Source organism: Perissodus microlepis, chromosome 12 (genome assembly GCF_051167445.1).
Source record: "Perissodus microlepis isolate ML-2025 ecotype Zambia chromosome 12, ASM5116744v1, whole genome shotgun sequence".
Taxonomy (NCBI): domain Eukaryota; kingdom Metazoa; phylum Chordata; class Actinopteri; order Cichliformes; family Cichlidae; genus Perissodus; species Perissodus microlepis.
Window position 1 is genome coordinate 35,312,249 of NC_140472.1, and position 18,666 is coordinate 35,330,914.

Sequence of the window (18,666 nt, forward strand, 5' to 3'; positions counted from 1 at the left end):
ACATCATCAGCGTAATAAGAGCTGCGGATGGTCTGACCCTGCTTTTAAAGGTAGATAAATCTGCAAATCATCAGCAAAACAGTGAAATGAAATGTTGTACCGCGAGAAGATGGAGCCCAATGGCAACAAATAGAGTGTGAACACGGCAGGACCCAAAATAGAGCCTTGAGGTACACCGTATTTAAGAGGGGCTATTTTGGAGTTGTGGGGGCCCATATTGACATGAAAAACCTTTCTGACAAATAGGAACGAAACCACTGGAGGGCAGATCCTTTTAGGCCAGCATGAAATTCGAGCTGTGATAACAGGATGTCACGGTCGACCGTGTCAAAAGCTGCTGACAAGTCCAACAATAAAAGGGCAGCAGGGCTGCCAGAGTCCAGAGTTAAAAGAATATTGTTAAAAACCCTTAAAAGTGCCGTCTCAGTGCTATGTAGTGATTTAAAACCAGATTGAAATTTTTCAGAGATCATATTAAAATCAAGGTGGGCCTGCAACTGTAGGTAGACCACTTTCTCCAAGACCTTAGATAGAAAAGGAAGCTTTGAGATTGGCCTGTAGTTGGACAGAACAGTTGGGTCCAGGTTTTGTTTTTTAAGAAGAGGCTGAACTACAGCTTGTTTAAAGCATGATGGGACGCAGCCTGTAGCAAGAGACGTATTAATTAATCTCAGGATAAAAGGCCCAACAGTATTAAAAGTGCTTTTAAGCAAGCTTGGGGGGAGACAGTCAGAGGGGCAGTGTGATGATCTTAGGTTACTAACTACCGCGGTCAAGTCATTAAGGGAGACGGGATCAAACTGCTCTAAGACAGCTGAGCACACAGGAGAAGGACTCTGATCTGAAGCAGCAGACGACGAGACAGGAGCCCTAATCGATAGAACCTTGTGATTAAAAAATGATAAAAAATCATCGCACATACTTGGTGAAGAAGTGACTCCAGCATTAACACGTGAACTAAGAAAGCGATTAAGAACATTAAAAAGTACCTGAGGCCTGTGACTGTTTACTGACACTAAGTTTGAGACAAACTGTGTCTTTGCAGTTTTTACAGCTTCTTGGTGAGCAGAAAGACGAGTCCTTAAAATCTGTAGGGAAACGTGCAATCTGTCCTTTTTCCATCTCCTTTCAGCGCGTCTGTAGTCACGTCTGAGGGAACGTGTATGTTCATTCAACCACGGCTCTGATAAATGCTTAGCGCGCACAGTCCTGAGCGGAGCAATCGAGTCCAAGATATCAGTGCAGGTAGAATGAAGAATGTCCGAAAGGTCCTCAACACTTTTACAGTTGGAGTTCATTATTCCAGAATCCACAAAGGCAGCAGAAAAAGCGGGCGCTGTCAACTGACTATGACTCACCATCCAATTCAGTTGTATCCAATGTTCACAGAACGTTGTGAGCCCTGGCCGAAGCTGTTCCCCACAGTCTGCATACGAAACTGAAATGTACCTGGAAAGAGCCACTGAGAGTATAAAAAGAGTGGAAATCTTCTGCCCACCTCCAAAGTAAAGACTGACATTCTCGAGAAGTTGGCTGAAACTGTATCTTCAATTATGGCCTATTCTTCCTATTATTTTGGGGGCAAGCACTAGTGAAGAATTTCAGTGCATACAATCTAAATTAAGCAGAAAAATATTATATTATACATTTTTTATACGTTTTATATTCCACAATAAAAACAATTACAGTTTGAATGTTCTCTTTGTGAAATTGCTTCATTTTACTCAGAAAAGAAGTTAAATTAATTTAATTTTCTCTTATCATTCAGTCATTATTTATAAAGTTAATAAAAAAAATAATTTCTTTGTAATGGATATTTTAGTAATTTTTTACTAAACCTTTACCAGATTGTTAGTAAATTTAAAATGTTAGTAATTTTTTTCAGAGATTTATTTCAAATGAATTTATTTTTTGTTACAATCAGGCAATTTTAACCTTCAATTTGAGATTTTGTCCTTAAATCCAACATATTTACAATTGAATTTTATTCATGTATACTTTTGGTTTTTGTTGAAATTTAATTAACATTTTATATACATTTTACATAAATTGCTTGAAATTAAAATCTACTTAAGTAAATTAAGCGTCACTTTGTTGCCATAGGTTTTTTAAGTAACCTCTAGTCACAGTCTTTACAGTGTACTAAAGGAAAAAGTAATCCTAAAGCAAAGGACATTACTAATGAACACTGATTATACAGAAAAATTAACACACTTTTTTTAGGTTAATAAAGATCACCGTCTTATATGTCGTTCTGCCTTCTTCAGCAACTACTCAACATTAAGTAGTTTTTATTCCGCAGTGTGACGTTCAGAGTCCAGCTGAGAGTTTAACAGACCGTTGTTAAAACATATAAATATATCAGCAGGTTATGAGTGAAACAGGAAATGCAGTTACAATTTAAATGATCTGTACAACTTTATTATGTGATGGCTTTCGTGAATGGTCAGATTATCGATCCGAATTGCAGTCAGCAATGAATTATGGGACGGCATTTTCTCCTCCCTTTTCATAAAGGATGGTCCAGTGTATCCTATGCTAAAGGAGGCAATAAAGGAAGCACTGAAGCTCCTTTCTTTAGTGTTTGGAGAATTGGAGCAGCTCTTACTATGGCCGCCACGCAGATACTTCCGCGTCTGCGTCATTTACAGTGGAAACCTTCCTAAGCAAATTGGAATGCACACCTGGTCAGTTAAATACTTTCGCTTTCATTCGCGTCGGTGCGCAGTAATAAATTCCTCCGTCGAATCAAATCAAACTAAACGTTTTAAAACGAAAAAGAAATATATAGAGGAAAGCTGGATGCAGTCAGTCAGTGTGTTGGCTATATGGACTGATTTTAATAATTGATGACTGGCAGCACGAGAGGACGAACCTGGAAGGAAAGTTAGTCTCATGAGTGTCGGGTGAGTTTGTGTTCAACCCTTTTTTGCTGATAAAACGGTGATTGTGCTGCAAACAGCTTCGTTAAACTAAAAGACAGAAATAAGCTTCTCTTTCTCACTGAACTCCAGATTTCAAGAAGTTTTTATAACTTCAGGTTCAGTTTGAGTTCTGGCTGAAATCAGACGCGGAAACGGTGTAGAAGAATAGTGCTGTTTGCTCTTTATTTCCAAGGTTACTACTGCACATATTACTCAACTGTAACTGTGATCACCTTGGTCTTAATCTTTCCATTTAGTTTATTTCATTTCCTTACTAGAAATTAGACGTATGCCAACAACAACAAGTAACCAGACCTCACTGTTAGCATCAGAAGAAGAAGTGAGGAAGGTAACATTAATGTGGTAAGAAAATAATTGGGAGAGATTCGAGGATTAAGGCAAAAACGAATGGCTATTTTGACCCCAAGCTGTTGTTTTTTTTTCTTATCTTTTCTTTTCTTTCTTGTCTTTTCTGTCCTGAACAGGACAGGTTTAACCTGGTTTAACCTGTCCTGTTCAGGTTTAACCTGTCCTGTTCAGCGGGCAAGAGGAAAAAAATAAGAGAAAAGGTAGGGGAAAATTAAAGATTTTGCAGTGGTGACCAGTGTGGAGCAGCAGGGAAGGGATGAGCTGTTGCTAACAGCTAGCTTTTAATTTTAATATCTAGGGCAGATGCACCCGGGGTGCTGGGCTGGACTTCTGCCCACTACTGAATAACAGCAGGGAAGCGAACCAAGTAAACTGCATTTTCTTTGCCCCTGAACATTACCTGTAATGCAGGGATTTCATATTTGTCTTTGTGGCACCATCCCTGGGACCTCTGCACTTACATGCCGGTTACAACTTATGGCTCTTATCTGATTTTCACGAGTTCCTTTAATTGCTTTCTCCCTCTAACTTTGATGCCATCTTTCCCCCATTTTTATCTTTATTATATAGCTACTGTAAGATTTACACCTTAATCTAAGGCCCTTCTGATATTTCTGAGTCATGTTTATTTCAGCTTTATTTTACAGTACTCTTATTTGGCAACTGAATTTCAGACAATGTAGCTGTAGAACATTTTCAATGAATGGTTTGTGAAATACCGGTTTTTACTTGTTAGCTCACACTGAACAGGACTAACTGCATTCGTGTGTGTGTGTGTGTGTGTGTGTGTGTGTGTGTGTGTTCAAATCCTATTAAAATGGTGAAAAGTTAGAGGACATAGCTTTATGATAAGCCATCCAAATCACAGAACACTGACACAAGTAGAAGTTCCCTTATGTTGCTTTAAAGCAGGGGTCGGCAACCTCTCTGATGATGAGTGCATCTAATATTTCCTCAGAAGTCAGTGTGCCATATGACTGTATTAGCAATATATTTAATAACGCTCTCTATTAACAGTTACACACTACATAGAACAACTTCATAGAATTATGTTTGTTCACAGATGTTGGCAGCTATCAGCGAATAGTTATCAGCTATTTTGAAACAAAAAAATGACTTTTTATCCATAACAGCAAATGAACTGTACAACAGAAAATACAAATGCTATTTATGGTCTCCTCACAACAATGATAAGAAAAATAAACTGGGCCAATACGGCATGTTTGTTAATACAGAGACACACATGTTAATGTGATCTCTGGGCTCCCACTCAGAGACACAGGTCTCCAAGTGTCCAGCATTCAGAGGCTACCTGAGGACTCATGTGAGAGAAAACCTGCTCACACAGACATGTAGAGCCAAATACTGTCAATAAGGCCTCTGCAATGTTCTGAAGACAGTTAAACTTGTCAGGTAGTGATGTCCAACAGGTGAACATGCAGCTCCATGAACACGCACAGCTGTGGATTCCAGCTGCGTTCATAGTTCTGCAAACTTTGACCCCCACAGAGTCGAGCTTTTCAGTTCAATCACCTGCATTTCGATGTCGCATTAACAGGCATTAACTCAGCCAGTTAATGCGAGACAAATCCAGCTGCTCATTAAAGATTTCTGGTTTGATCAGAAAAGAAAACATTGGTCCAAACACCTGAAAGTCCTGAAAACAGTCTTTGGATGTATCCGTGTATCTCCGTGGTGGTGATGCTGCGCTGAGCGGACAGCTCCTGAAGCTTTTGAAGTGTCGGAATGTGGAAATTTCAACATCGCTTGAAAAAACTGACAGCTAGCAACGTCCCTCTCACCGGTAGGCTAAGTTATTTTTAGCCAATCTGGTAGTTGGGGTTGTTAGCTAAGATACCGTCATTAAGAAGAGGCACAACTAATGTGTCTATGCGAGCTGATTTGTGATGTGCACCGCTGGCCCGGCCATTTATTTTTTAATGCACCTTCTCAGATTAACTCACTGCGTGTCGTGCCCAGGGCTGCACTGGGACAAAAAATCGGCATTTTGACTAGAGACCGGCCCACCAGGTATTAAAGCCATAAAGCCTTTGAATGAAAACAAACACTGTTGTGACAGTGATGTACAGTCTTGTTGGTATATGTATGATTTCTATACATTTTACATCAGATGAAAACTTTGATTTATCTGAGGGCCTCTGGATGTCTGGGGCCTGGATCTCCTCCATACCTGCTTCATGCCCTGGAGGACGGGGTTGTGGCCCCCCCACACCCTCTAGCAGATCATTACATTAAGGAACAACAAAAAACAAGCGCGCTCATGCTCACAGGTGTACACACGGGTGATCACACACACAAACTACACCCTTTTTGGCTCCTACCACAAAGCACACTGTGTGCTGTCGATTTTAGGTGCTGCACAATAATGTTTAATATTTAGTATTTACTGTTATATTCACATAGATCATCGCGATGATGTTGTTTATTATATTAATCTCTTTTTTTTTGCTTGCTTTCTCTTTTTTCTTTTTCCAGGTGATTGATATATGTATTTTTTTTGTCTGTTTGTTTTGTTGGTTTTTTGTTTTTTGCCCTTTATCCCCGTTCCTCTTCCCCGCTGTTTTTCTTTCCCTACCTCTCTTTCTTTCTCCCCTTTCTTTCCCCCAGTCATGTCTGTCCCATGTTTAGCAAGTGAAAATAAAATAAAATAAAATAAAATAAACAATAAAAACAAAGGTGAATCAAATAGACCAATATGGCAAGGCTGGGATGGTCCATTTGGTAAAGTAAATCTGTTGGGCATTTCTTTGCCTTTAGACAATAATTCTGATGGCAAAAGAACCAAACGGGACAAGCGGAAGAACAAACAAACAAACAAAAAACGTTGGTTGAAAGATTTAGATAATTATTTAATAAAAGCGAGACATTTTAAATGAGAATAAGAAAGTATTTCTTTGTGCCCCCCTTTCCCTGTTAATGCCCTACCTGCCCCCCTGGCAAAACTTTGCTAGACCCGCCCCTGCACAGTGTTTTTTTTTTGCCTGTCCCATTTGGTTCTTTAGCCGTCAGAATTGTTGTCTGAAGGCCAACAAGGATACCCAATGGATTTATTTTACCAAGTGGATCATCATGGCCTTGCCGTATTGGTCCATTTGATCGACCTTTGTTGTTATTATTTATTTTATTTTATTTTCAGTTACAGACAGGTCAAAAATGACTCCAAGGTTCCTCACAGCGTTACTGGAGGCCAAGGTAATGCCATCCAGAGTAAGAATCTGCTTAGATACCATATTTCCAAGATTTTCAGGGCCGAGTACAATAACCTCAGTTTGATCTGAATTAAGAAGCAGAAAGTTAGCGGCCATCCAGGTCTTTATGTCTTTGAGACATTCCTGCAGTTTAACTCATTGGTGTGTGTTATCTGGCTTCATGGACAGATTACATCTTTATTCTTGACTCAAATAAGGAGAGTTCATTTGGAAGAACTGAATATGATTCATTGAGAGTACTTCCATTCACCTTAAAGTGAACAACAGTCTGAAAGGGACTTTCTGCCATGTTTTACAGGCAGTCGTGCTTCTGAAGACAAGTTTTTGTTCGCTTTGTTGTGAATATTTACATAAAACCATCCAAGTGTCTGTATCCAGCACCGTCTGTGCAAAACTCCTTCGATGTCAGAGGTTCAAACATGAAAAACAAACTGTTTTCTCTGTCATTGTTGTTTTTTCTTTTTAACTCCACAGTCAGTGAGTTCTGCAGCTGAATGACAGCATGGCAGCAGCATTTGGTGAGTCTTACTTTGTCACACTTACATGCAGTATCTGTGAGTTACCTCCCTCTACAAGCACTTTCTGACAATAATTTAATTGTTTCTTGGTTTCTCCTGTTTGGAGAAATGTGAAAAAAATGAAGAAAAAGTGATTATTAGAGGATAAACGATGTGACTACAGGTGAATATGGTACAGCAGGTCTCATCTGAGTGTCTTTGCTGAACCAGGATGCTGTGTTGCATGTAACATGCTTTAACAATGTGTTTAACCAATAACATATGTCAATTCAGTTCAATTCAATTTTATTTATATAGCGCCAAATCACAACAAAAGTCGCCTCAAGGCGCTTCATAGATACAGAGAAAAACCCAACAATCATATGACCCCCTATGAGCAGCACTTTGGCGACAGTGGGAAGGAAAAACTTCCTTTGAACAGGAAGAAACCTCCAGCAGAACCAGGCTCAGGGAGGGGCGGGGCCATCTGCTGTGATTGGTTGGGGAGAGAGAAGGAAGACAGGATAAAGACATGCTGTGGAAGAGAGACAGAGGTTAATAACAGATATGATTCAATGCAGAGAGGTCTATTAATACATAGTGAGTGAGAAAGGTGACTGGAAAGGGAAAAACTCAATGCATCATGGGAATCCCCCGGCAGCCTACGTCTATTGCAGCATAACTAAGGGAGGATTCAGGGTCACCTGGTCCAGCCCTAACTATATGCTTTAGCAAAAAGGAAAGTTTGAAGCCTAATCTTAAAAGTAGAGATAGTGTCTGTCTCCTGAATCCAAACTGGAAGCTGGTTCCACAGAAGAGGGGCCTGAAAACTGAAGGCTCTGCCTCCCATTCTACTTTTAAATACTCTAGGAACAACAAGTAAGCCTGCAGTGCGAGAGCGAAGTGCTCTAATAGGGTGATATGGTACTACAAGGTCATTAAGATAAGATGGGGCCTGATTATTTAAGACCTTGTATGTGAGGAGCAGGATTTTGAATTCTGGATTTAACAGGAAGCCAATGAAGGGAAGCCAAAACAGGAGAAATCTGCTCTCTCTTTCTAGTCCCTGTCAGGACTCTTGCTGCAGCATTTTGGATTAACTGAAGGCTTTTCAGTGAGTTTTTAGGACTTCCTGATAATAATGAATTACAGTCGTCCAGCCTGGAAGTAATAAATGCACGAACTAGTTTTTCAGCGTCACTCTGAGACAGGATATTTCTAACTTTAGAGATGTTGCACAAATGGAAGAAAGCAGTCTTACATATTTGTTTAATATGTGCGTTGAAGGACATGTTCTGGTCAAAAATGACTCCAAGGTTCCTCACAGTGTTACTGGAGGCCAAGGTAATGCCATCCAGAGTAAGAATCTGGTTAGATACCATATTTCTAAGATTTTCAGGGCCGAGTACAATAACCTCAGTTTGATCTGAATTAAGAAGCAGAAAGTTAGCGGCCATCCAGGTCTTTATGTCTTTAAGACATTCCTGCAGTTTAACTCATTGGTGTGTGTTATCTGGCTTCATGGACAGATAGAGCTGGGTGTCATCTGCATAGCAGTGTAAATGTATGCTATCTCTTCTAATGATGCTGCCTAAGGGAAGCATGTATAATGTAAACAGAATTGGTCCTAGCACTGAACCCTGTGGAACTCCATAATTAACCTCAGTGTGTGAAGAGGACTCTCCATTTACATGCACAAATTGGAGTCTATTAGATAGATATGATACAAACCACTGCAGCACAGTACCTGTAACACCTACAGCATGTTCTAATCGCTCTAATAGGATATTATGGTCGACAGTATCGAACGCTGCACTGAGGTCTAGCAGGACAAGCACAGAGATGAGTCCACTGTCAGAGGCCATAAGAAGATCATTTGTAACCTTCACTAAAGCCGTTTCTGTGCTGTGATGAGCTCTGAAACCTGACTGAAACTCTTCAAATAAGCCATTCCTCTGCAGATGATCTGTTAGCTGTTTGACAACTACTCTTTCAAGGATGTTTGATATGAAAGGAAGGTTGGAGATTGGCCTATAATTAGCTAAGACTGCTGGGTCTAGAGATGCTTTTTGAGTAAAGGTTTAACTACAGCCAGCTTGAAGGCCTGTGGTACATAGCTGATTATTAGAGATAGGTTGATCATATTTAAGATCGAAGAATTAATTAATGGCAGGACTTCTTTGAGCAGTTTTGTAGGAATGGGGCCTAAAAGACACGTTGATGGTTTGGAGGAAGTAATTATTGAAATTAACTCAGAAAGATCAATTGGAGAAAAAGAGTCTAACTTAACATCAATGGTACTAAGAGTAGCTGTGGATAATATTAGTTTGGAGTGGAGGGCCCACTCCTGAAGTCCTTCTATGACTCTGTGGTGGCCTCAGCCATCTTCTATGGTGTGGTCTGCTGGGGACAGGAAAAGACTGAACAGGCTTATCCGAAGGGCCAGCTCTGTTCTAGGATGCCTTATCTTATCTGTGGGATGATTATTGGTAATTTTTTCTCTAATGATAAAAATTTTATTTGTGAAGAAGTTCATGAAGTCATTGCTAGTTAACGTTAAAGGGATGGTTGGCTCAACAGAGCTCTGACTGTTTGTCAGCCTGGCTATAGTGCTGAAGAGAAACCTGGGGTTGTTCCTATTGTCTTCAATCAGTGATGAATAGTAAGATGTTCTGGCTTTGAGGAGGGCTTTCTTATAAAGCAACAAACCATTTCTCCAGGCTAAATGATGATCCTCTAAATTTGTGACACGCCATTTCCTCTCCAGCTTACGAGTCATCTGCTTTAGGGTACGTGCTTGAGAATTATACCACGGAGTCAGGTACTTCTGATTAGAGACCTTAGTTTTCACAGGAGCTACAGTATCCAGAGTCGTACGTAGTGAGGAGGTAAAATTATTAACAAGATAATCGACCTCTGTTGGAGTAGCGTTCAGATAGCTGCTCTGCTCTATGTTGGTACAGGGCATTGAAGATGATAACAGTGGTGGATTACAGTAGATGTCTTTCTTAAACTTAGTTACAGCGTTTTCAGAAAGACATCTACTGTGATAAAGTCTACTCTCCACTGCTGTGTAATCAATTATTGTAAATGTAAATGTTATCAGGAAATGATCAGACAGGAGAGGGTTTTCAGGAAACACTGTTAAATGTTCAGTTTCTATGTCATATGTTAAAACAAGATCTAGAGTGTGATTAAAGTGGTGGGTGGGTTCTTTTACAGTTTGAGAGAAGCCAATTGAGTCTAATAACAGATTAAATGCCATAGTGAGGCTGTCATTTTTAGCATCTACATGGATGTTAAAATCACCCACAATAATTATTTTATCTGAGCTGAGAACTAAATCAGATAAAAAGTCTGAGAAATCAGACAGAAACTCTGTGTAAGGCCCAGGTGGATGATAGGTGGAGTTTTACAGCTGGGGTGGACGAGGTTAAGCATCAGGCTTTCAAATGAATTAAAAGTCTGTCTGGGTCTTTCGTTGATTAATAGGCTGGTGTGAAAAATTGCTGCCACACCGCCCCCTCGGCCTGTGTTTCGAGATTTCTGGTAGTTAGAATGACTCGGGGGTGTTGATTCATTTAAACTAACATAATCATCCTGCTGCAACCAGGTTTCTGTAAGGCAGAGTAAATCGATTTGTTGATCAATTATTAAGTCATGTACTAACAGAGACTTGGAGGAGAGAGACCTAATATTTAATAATCCACATTTCACTGTTTTACTCTTTGGTTCAGATGTGGATACTGTACTGTTCTTTCTTTGTGATTGTTTAAGTTGTTTGTTGCTGGTTTTTAGTTTGTTTTTTGTCTTTTTGGGAGCTGACACAGTCTCTGTGGAGATGGGTTTTTTTTGGGGGGGGGTAGCAGGAGGAGAGAAGCTGCAGAGAGGCGTGTAAGACTGCAACTCTGCTTCCTGGTCCCAACTCTGGATAGTCATATTTTGGGGGGTTTAATAAATTTGTCCATATTTCCTAAAATGAGAGCTGCTCCATCCAAAGTGGGATGGATGCCGTCTCTCCTAACAAGACCAGGTTTCCTCCAGAAGGTTTGCCAATTATCTATGAAGCCCACATCGTTTCTGGGACACCACTCAGACAGCCAGCAATTTAAGGAGAACATGCAGCTAAACATGTCACTCCTGGTCTGATTGGGGAGGGGACCAGGTTGGTGGTGTACCTGGGGCTTCTGTTTAAGACTATGCTTCCTCCTCACCGTCACCCAGCCGCCCTCTTTCCCCAGCTGCTTGGGGTCTGCCGGGGAACAGCTAGCGGGGCCTACGCTCTCTTCGGCTGCACCAGCTACAGGGGCCTGGCTAGCTACGGGTGAATGAAGGGTGCGAAGCCGAGTCTCCAATTCAGTAATCCTGGCCTCCAGAGCTGCAAATATGCTACATTTGTTACAGATCTCATTACTGCTAAAGGAGGCCGAGGAGTAGCTAAACATCTGACACAATGAGCAGGAAAGTGCAGGAGGGACAGGTGAAGTAGCCATGGTGCTAACGAGTCGGCTACGAGCTAAGCTAAGCTAGCGAAACAGTACAGAGACAGTGAGTGAATACTTTGGCTATAAATTAGGTAGTGAGAATGTCAGAATGTATTTTCTGAAAATTAACAGTCATGTTTAATAATCTTTCCCAGAACTAATGTGATCTGTTCATGCAGTCAGCCGTTGACATTAAAAGTGCTTTCTTCCATCTGATGTAGTCATTGCAGGATAACACATTATGTCTCAGTGCATAAACTACTATTGTAGAGGCTAAGCCTACGCTTGAAGCCACTGAGGTGGTCGTTAACGGGGGTGACGCGATGTCACTGGTATGCATGAATTAAGTAAACAGTCCAATAAATCCAGCAGTATGTATCTTGTCCTTTTTGGTCTTTATTCCGTATCAACTTAACATAACAGCGCAACGGTCACAAACTGTTTGCCTTCTTACAATTAATGACACACCTGACGCCGATTACGTGCGTCTACCTTAAATACCTTTACATGATCAAAACAGAAAAAGGTGACCTCTAGCGACCACATAAGGTATTAACCCAAGAATGGCTCCTACAACTACTAATAATAATGAAAGAAGAGTTATTTATTTCTTTATCTTTGCAGGACCACAAGACACTTTTCCCAGACGTCGCAGGAACAGCATCGAATTTCTGCCACCCTACAGTGAGTTTTTAAAGAAAAGAATATGTTTAATGCAAACTTTAACTGGGCAATTTAAGGTGGAAGACATTAGGCAGAAGCAGGTGAAGACAAAATATAGCAGGAAGTTGAAGTGTTACACCCCTGAAAACAGGGGGAAAAGAATCACGAGAGTGATTATGACTTGCGTCTCTCATGCAGTAGTTTATTGCAGTGAAAATGAGCAGAAACGTTTCACATTCTGTACTGCTAAATGTCACATGGTGGAAGAAAAACACTAAATAATAAACCGAAATACTAAAGTGCTTACTATACATATACTTGAGCAGGTTACCTGACAAAATGGCTGACAATCGCAGCATTTTTAGCTCCTGCCGTTATCTTAATGGCCATTACACAGTACAAAACTGAGGCTCAAAACCGCCACATACATGTGCACAAAACTGTAATATAATGCTTCTAAAGCTTACAAAACAATGAAGGATTACCTCTTAAATATCTTAACAGTGTACACATTGGAAATATATCAACTTTTAAACACTTTTACCTGAAAACAGGGGGAAAAGAATCACGAGAGTGATTATGACTTGCGTCTCTCATGCAGTAGTTTATTGCAGTGAGGAGAACGCGCGAAAGCCCCCTAGTGGAGAATAGAGACACTACTAATCGATCCCAGAAAAGGCTTACTAGCCGATCACTGATGTATAGATTGCAGTTCTCTTAAATAACATGAAAGCCATTAATATAACATGAAAAATAATAAACTCTTAACCATTTTCTTACCATATTTACATTATTTTCATCCTTATATCAACTGATATGAATGAGTATTAACTGAACAGTTTTATATGCAGTAGTCCTTCAACCTGTCACAGAAGCCTGTTTGGAATAATGAAAACCTCTTAGTGCACGGATTCTGCTTTCTCTCTTTACATTTAAAGCTAATATAATGTATAGAAAAGTGAAGAAAACTATTTTATGTAAACTTTTGGGTGTCATTTCTGGGAGAGGTTACAGCATATCAAATTTCTCCTTAACTTCATGTTAACAGATCAAACATTCAGGATACCAGTGTTTGTGTAGCTCTATGCCACAGACATGAAGTTGGTGCAATTTATTGAAACTGATGCATTCTGTGACAATGATGCTCAAAAGAGATTATAGAAATAAAATTGTGCCAAACAAGAAAAAAAAAATTGGTCTTCAGATTATAACACTGTGGATGTAAAACTGAGCTTTTAACAGAGGTCAACTCTCAAACTTTATGTAGTATTCTCATATATGAATATATATCTATGGTTCAGTAATGGTCCATAAATACTAGAAAAAATAACACATATTTTAACAAGAGAACAAATTTTCAATAATTAAAACTCAACGGTTACAGGGGAGAACTTATTAAAAATAAATTACAACCTATGATATAATTTTGTTGCTGCTTGTATTAACTTTGAAAGATTCTTTGTTCAGTGTTTGTGTTTGCTGTCGTTTCAGTGTCTGAGCTCAGAGCTGTCCTGCTGGGGAACAGCTGGTCTGAGAGGAGCTCAGTGGGGAACTTTATACTGAGAGAGAAAAAGTTCAACCCTGAGGAAGAACTGGACCGATGTGTGAGAGTCAGTGGACACATTCAAGGGAAAGAAATATTTCTCATCAACACTCCAGATCTGCTTCATCCAAACATCTCAGAGGAGAAAATAAAGGAACACGTGAAAAACTGTGTGAGGCTCTCTGATCCCGGACCTCATGTGTTCCTGCTGGTTCTACAGCCTGAAGACTTCACTGAGCATCAAAAAACGAGACTCTGCAGAGTCCTGAACTTCTTCAGTGATCATTCCTTTGATCATTCACTGGTTCTGATATCACCACCCAGGCGTCTAGGTTTAGGGTATATGTTCATGTACTATGCAGCTATACAGGAAATGATGCAAAGATGTAATAACAAGTCACTGCAGCTTGAAAACCTCAACATTTGGGAGTTACTAGAAAACATGGAACGCATTGTAGAAATGAACAATGGAACACATGTGATCTGTCAGCACACCAGCGCTGAACAAAGAAAAGAAGCTCCTGTTACTTTGAATTATCCTCAGCCTGTTGGTAAGTAAAAACCCCAAACTCTATCTGTAGATATTTTAACATAAAGACACTTTCTAAAGTGCTCAGAAGGAACGATCCACCAAAAACATGAAGCAGTATTTACTGAAGATGAAAAAAGTGAAGAAAGACCAAAAGGCTTTTAGGATCAGTCAGACAGTCTGAGAGTAATTTCCTGTTTGTATCTTTGCTCCTTTACAGGACGTAGACTCTGCATTTTGCTGTTTGGAGGAAACTCAGCAAAGAAGACAGAATTCTGTAACTTTATTGTGAAGAAAAATTACGGATTTTCTCCAGACAGAGAGGTTTTCGATGGAGAGTGGAGAGGAAAACCTTTAACAGTAGTGAAAACTCCCGACTTCTTAAGTCCGTCTCTGAAAGCAGCGAGAGAAGAGATGAAGAGCTGTGTGAGTCTCTGTCCTCCTGGACCAAATGTTCTACTGCTGATGGTGAAACCTTCTGATTTTACTACGCAGAGCAGAAAAACTCTGAATTTGACCCTGAGTGTGTTTAATGAAAATGCCTTTAAACACTCAATGGTCATCATCACAGATGAGGAGGAGATGGGAGTTTCAGTTAATTCTCTACTTAGAGATTGTGAAGGTAGACAGTACAACATGTTTGAAAATGATCACAGACAGTTGATGGAGAAGATTGAGAACATCGTGCATGAGAACAAAGGAAAATTTCTCACAGTCACCGAAGAGACCATCAGACCAAAGTCTGAAGACATCAAACCACCTGAAAAGATCAGAAGATCTCAGTCCCAATACATCAAACAAACTGAAGAGACCATCAGACCAAAGTCTGAAGACATCAAACCACCTGAAAAGATCAGAAGATCTCAGTCCCAATACATCAAACAAACTGAAGAGACCATCAGACCAAAGTCTGAAGACATCAAACCACCTGAAGAGATCAGAAGAATAAAATCTGAACTCATCAAACCATCGTTAAACCTGGTTCTGTTAAAAGAAGAGGCTAAACCCAATCTGAAGTCCAGTCTGAACCTGGTTCTGTGTGGGAGGAGAGCAGCAGAGAAGACGTCAGCAGCCAAGGCCATTTTAGGTCAGACTGAGCTTCATTCAGTCTCCAACTCATCAGAGTGTGTTAAACATCAGGGAGAGGTGTGTGGACGTTGGGTTTCCCTGGTGGAGCTGCCTGCCTTGTATGGAAAACCTCAGCAGGCAGTGATGGAGGAATCACTCAGGTGTATCTCCCTCTGTGATCCTGAGGGTGTCCATGCCTTCATCCTGGTCCTACCTGTGGCTCCCCTCACTGATGAAGACAAGGAAGAGTTAGAGACCATCCAGAACACATTCAGCTCTCGAGTCAATGACTTCACCATGATTCTGTTCACTGTGGACTCAGATCCTACAGATCCAGCTGTTCTTAACTCTGTTAGACAAGACACAGACATTCAGAACCTCTGTCAGACTTATCGAGGACGATATGTTGTTCTCAACATCAAGGAAAAGCGAATGATCGCAAAGCTTCTGCATGAAGTGGAAAAGATGAAAGCTAAAGGATCCAAGTGCTTCACAAAAGAAATGTTCACCAAAGCTCAAATGGAAAAGGTAACAAGACTTAAAGCTGAACTTCAGGAAATTAAACGCAGCAGTGTGGCTTTATCTGATGATGCAAATCAAACTGAACAGTCCATCAGGATGGTGCTGCTTGGAAAAACTGGCAGTGGGAAAAGTGCAACTGCAAACACCATTTTGGGCAAAAAGGTGTTTTTATCCAAAGCCAGTGGGAAATCTGTGACCAGAGAATGTCAGAAAGCAGCAGGAGAGATTGATGGATGTCCTGTTGTTGTGGTCGACACCCCCGGCTTGTTTGACACGACTCTGTCCAGTTACGAAGTTCGACAGGAGCTTCTGAACTGTATCAGCATGTTGTCTCCTGGACCTCACGTGTTCTTACTGGTGCTGCAGATCGGTCGATTTACAGAGGAGGAGGAAGAAACTGTGAAAAAGATCAAAGAGATTTTTGGAAAGAAGTCAGGAAACTTCATCATTGTTACCTTCACCGGAGGAGATGGGCTTGAAGACATGTCCATTGAACGTTACATAGAAGAAGAATGTGCTGATTTTGTAAAAACTCTGATTAAAGACTGTGGAGGCAGATACCACGTCTTCAACAACAAAGATCCAAAAAACCGTAGACAAGTGACAGACCTGCTGATCAAAATTGAAGCCATGTTGAAAGACAATTATGGCAGATACTACACCACTGAGATGTTCCAAGAGGCCGAGGCAGCGATACAGAAGGAGATGGAGAGGCTGCTGAAACAGAAGGATGAAGACATGATAAGAGAGAAGGGGGTGCTTAAAAGGAAACATGAAGAAGAAATGCAAAAAATAAAAAGAGAAATGGAGGAACAGATCTCTAAATTTGAGTCTGAGAAAGAGCAGAGCTTGAAAAAACTCAAGCAGATGGAGGAACGCATTAACCAGGAGCGAGAAGAGAGAGAGAGAGAACAGAAAATCAGAGAAGATGAAAACAGAAAGAAGAAAGAACAGGAAGAAACTCAACAACAACTATGGAAACAAAAACTGGAAACTTTGGAGAAGCAAATAGAATCTGAATCAAAAGAAGAGCTCATCAAAGAGCTGGAGCAAAACAGAGAAGAAATGAGAAGAGAGAGAGAGGCCTGGGAGATGGAAAGGAAAGAATGGTGGGACAATAGGTATAAAGAAAGTAAACAGAGACGAGAAGCAGAAGATAAGAAAATCAAAAAGCTGACAGAAAAATATGAAAAGGAAAAAGAAGATTATCACAAAAGAATAAAAGATGACTGTGTCAGAATAGAACAGGAGGAAAGAAAAAGAAGAGAATTAGAGAATGACAACAAGAAAAAAATGAAACAAATGAAGCAGAAATATGAAGACGAGGCCAGGAATCAAGCTGAAGACCTCAATGACTTCAAAGAGAAATACACCAGTGACTTTGAATCTCTGATAGAGAAATATAATGAAGAGATAAGGGATCTGAAGGAAACATTTAAGATGTTAGTGCAAGAGCATGAGAAACACAAACATGAGTATTCTCATTTGCACAAGGTCTCCAGTGACAAAGAAGAAAGACTGAAGAAAGAATTGGAGGAGATGCAGAAAAAGCATGAAGAAAAAATTAACAAATATAAACAAAAACATAAATGCATCATAGCCTGATGACTTTAAACAGTGCGGCAGTAAAACAGAGAAGAACACATGAGTTTCATACCAGTGTTTGAAAGTGAACATAAAATAAAACACATGGAACATCACAAAGGACCTACAGTTGCCTCAGACCAGAGAGCGAGTGATAGTCCTCATAAAAGGACATTCATTTTCTATCTTCTCCATTTGAAAGTAAAAGTAATTCAAAGTAATTCACCAAATTATTGTCTGTTAATGATTTCCACTTCAAACCTGGAAATACTGAACAGTTTACAGATGATATATTTGAAATATTAATTGTATGATTTGTATTATATGAGCCACAAATATTTTATGGCAGGATTAAAAACATAATAATAATTTCTGATCTGTTCTTTGCAAGTTTTATTCATTTAAATAGGAAGAAAAATAGCTGTGAAAAATTTACTTTGTAAACAATAAGATAACATAAATTTAGATATAAAACTGGTAAATATCAAAATACATGCACATAATAATTACTGATATTGAGGGTTTAAAAAAATTGTATGATGTTACTACATTATTTTCTAATGTGTCTTTGTGTGCATTTATTTGAGCGCTGTGTTTATATAGAGTTTGATACAATTATTTAAGTGGGTAGGAAATGTTTTATTGACTTTTATTGACTTATGAACAGTTTTTACTCTGATTTTATTGGTGGATACTATACACATGCAGTACCATAGTTCCTATATGGAAATTCAGAGTGAATATAAAAAAGTTGTTGGTCATTATGTAAGAATGTTTTATAAAAATAAAATGTCCTTCTATTAATGTATCGTGTGTGGTCTGATTACTGGAAAGTCAGGAACATATATGGATATATGGCAGACTTTCTTTATAAATAATCTAAAAGGGCTAAAATGTTGTTCTTCAGTTTTGTTGGATCAAGTTACGGAAGTGTAGAGCTGCCACCCAAGCAAAAGAAAAATAGAGGTATATCACATTATAACATGAAAACTTGTTCTAACAATATATTTTTCACGTTTGAACAACATAATATCACGTTATCACAATATAAATATTATATTGTTAGAATGTGATAATCATATTGTTTGAACGATAAAGTTTTTACGTTATAGCATATCTTTTATTGTTCAAACACGATATATTCGTTTGCCTTAAAACATAGTGAAGTGGATGACAGTGCAGATCAGAGTGCGAGAAAATGGCTGGTTTATCTGAATTCATTAAGTTCTATTTTGTGCTTGGACTGAGGCATG

At 39.5% G+C, this 18,666-nt stretch overlaps 1 protein-coding gene across 1 annotated transcript; it reads left to right on the forward strand.

Annotated features, from left to right (window-relative positions):
• Nucleotides 1-2,603: 2,603 nt before the first annotated feature.
• Nucleotides 2,604-18,366, forward strand: LOC146376774 (uncharacterized). The gene is made up of 5 exons (XM_084945376.1): nucleotides 2,604-2,906; nucleotides 6,998-7,041; nucleotides 12,129-12,188; nucleotides 13,659-14,261; nucleotides 14,460-18,366. Exons 2-5 carry the CDS (start codon nucleotides 7,026-7,028, stop codon nucleotides 17,432-17,434), a joined length of 3,654 nt encoding a protein of 1,217 aa, XP_084801502.1. The 5' UTR covers nucleotides 2,604-2,906; nucleotides 6,998-7,025; the 3' UTR covers nucleotides 17,435-18,366.
• The last annotated feature ends 300 nt before the right edge of the window (nucleotides 18,367-18,666 follow it).

What these genes read in the sequence shown, in the direction of transcription:
- LOC146376774 (XM_084945376.1), top strand. An exon ending in CGAATTTCTGCCACCCTACA is followed by an intron (nt 12,189 to 13,658) that starts GTGAGTTTTTAA and finishes CTGTCGTTTCAG; the next exon opens with TGTCTGAGCTCAGAGCTGTC. An exon ending in GAATTATCCTCAGCCTGTTG is followed by an intron (nt 14,262 to 14,459) that starts GTAAGTAAAAAC and finishes GCTCCTTTACAG; the next exon opens with GACGTAGACTCTGCATTTTG.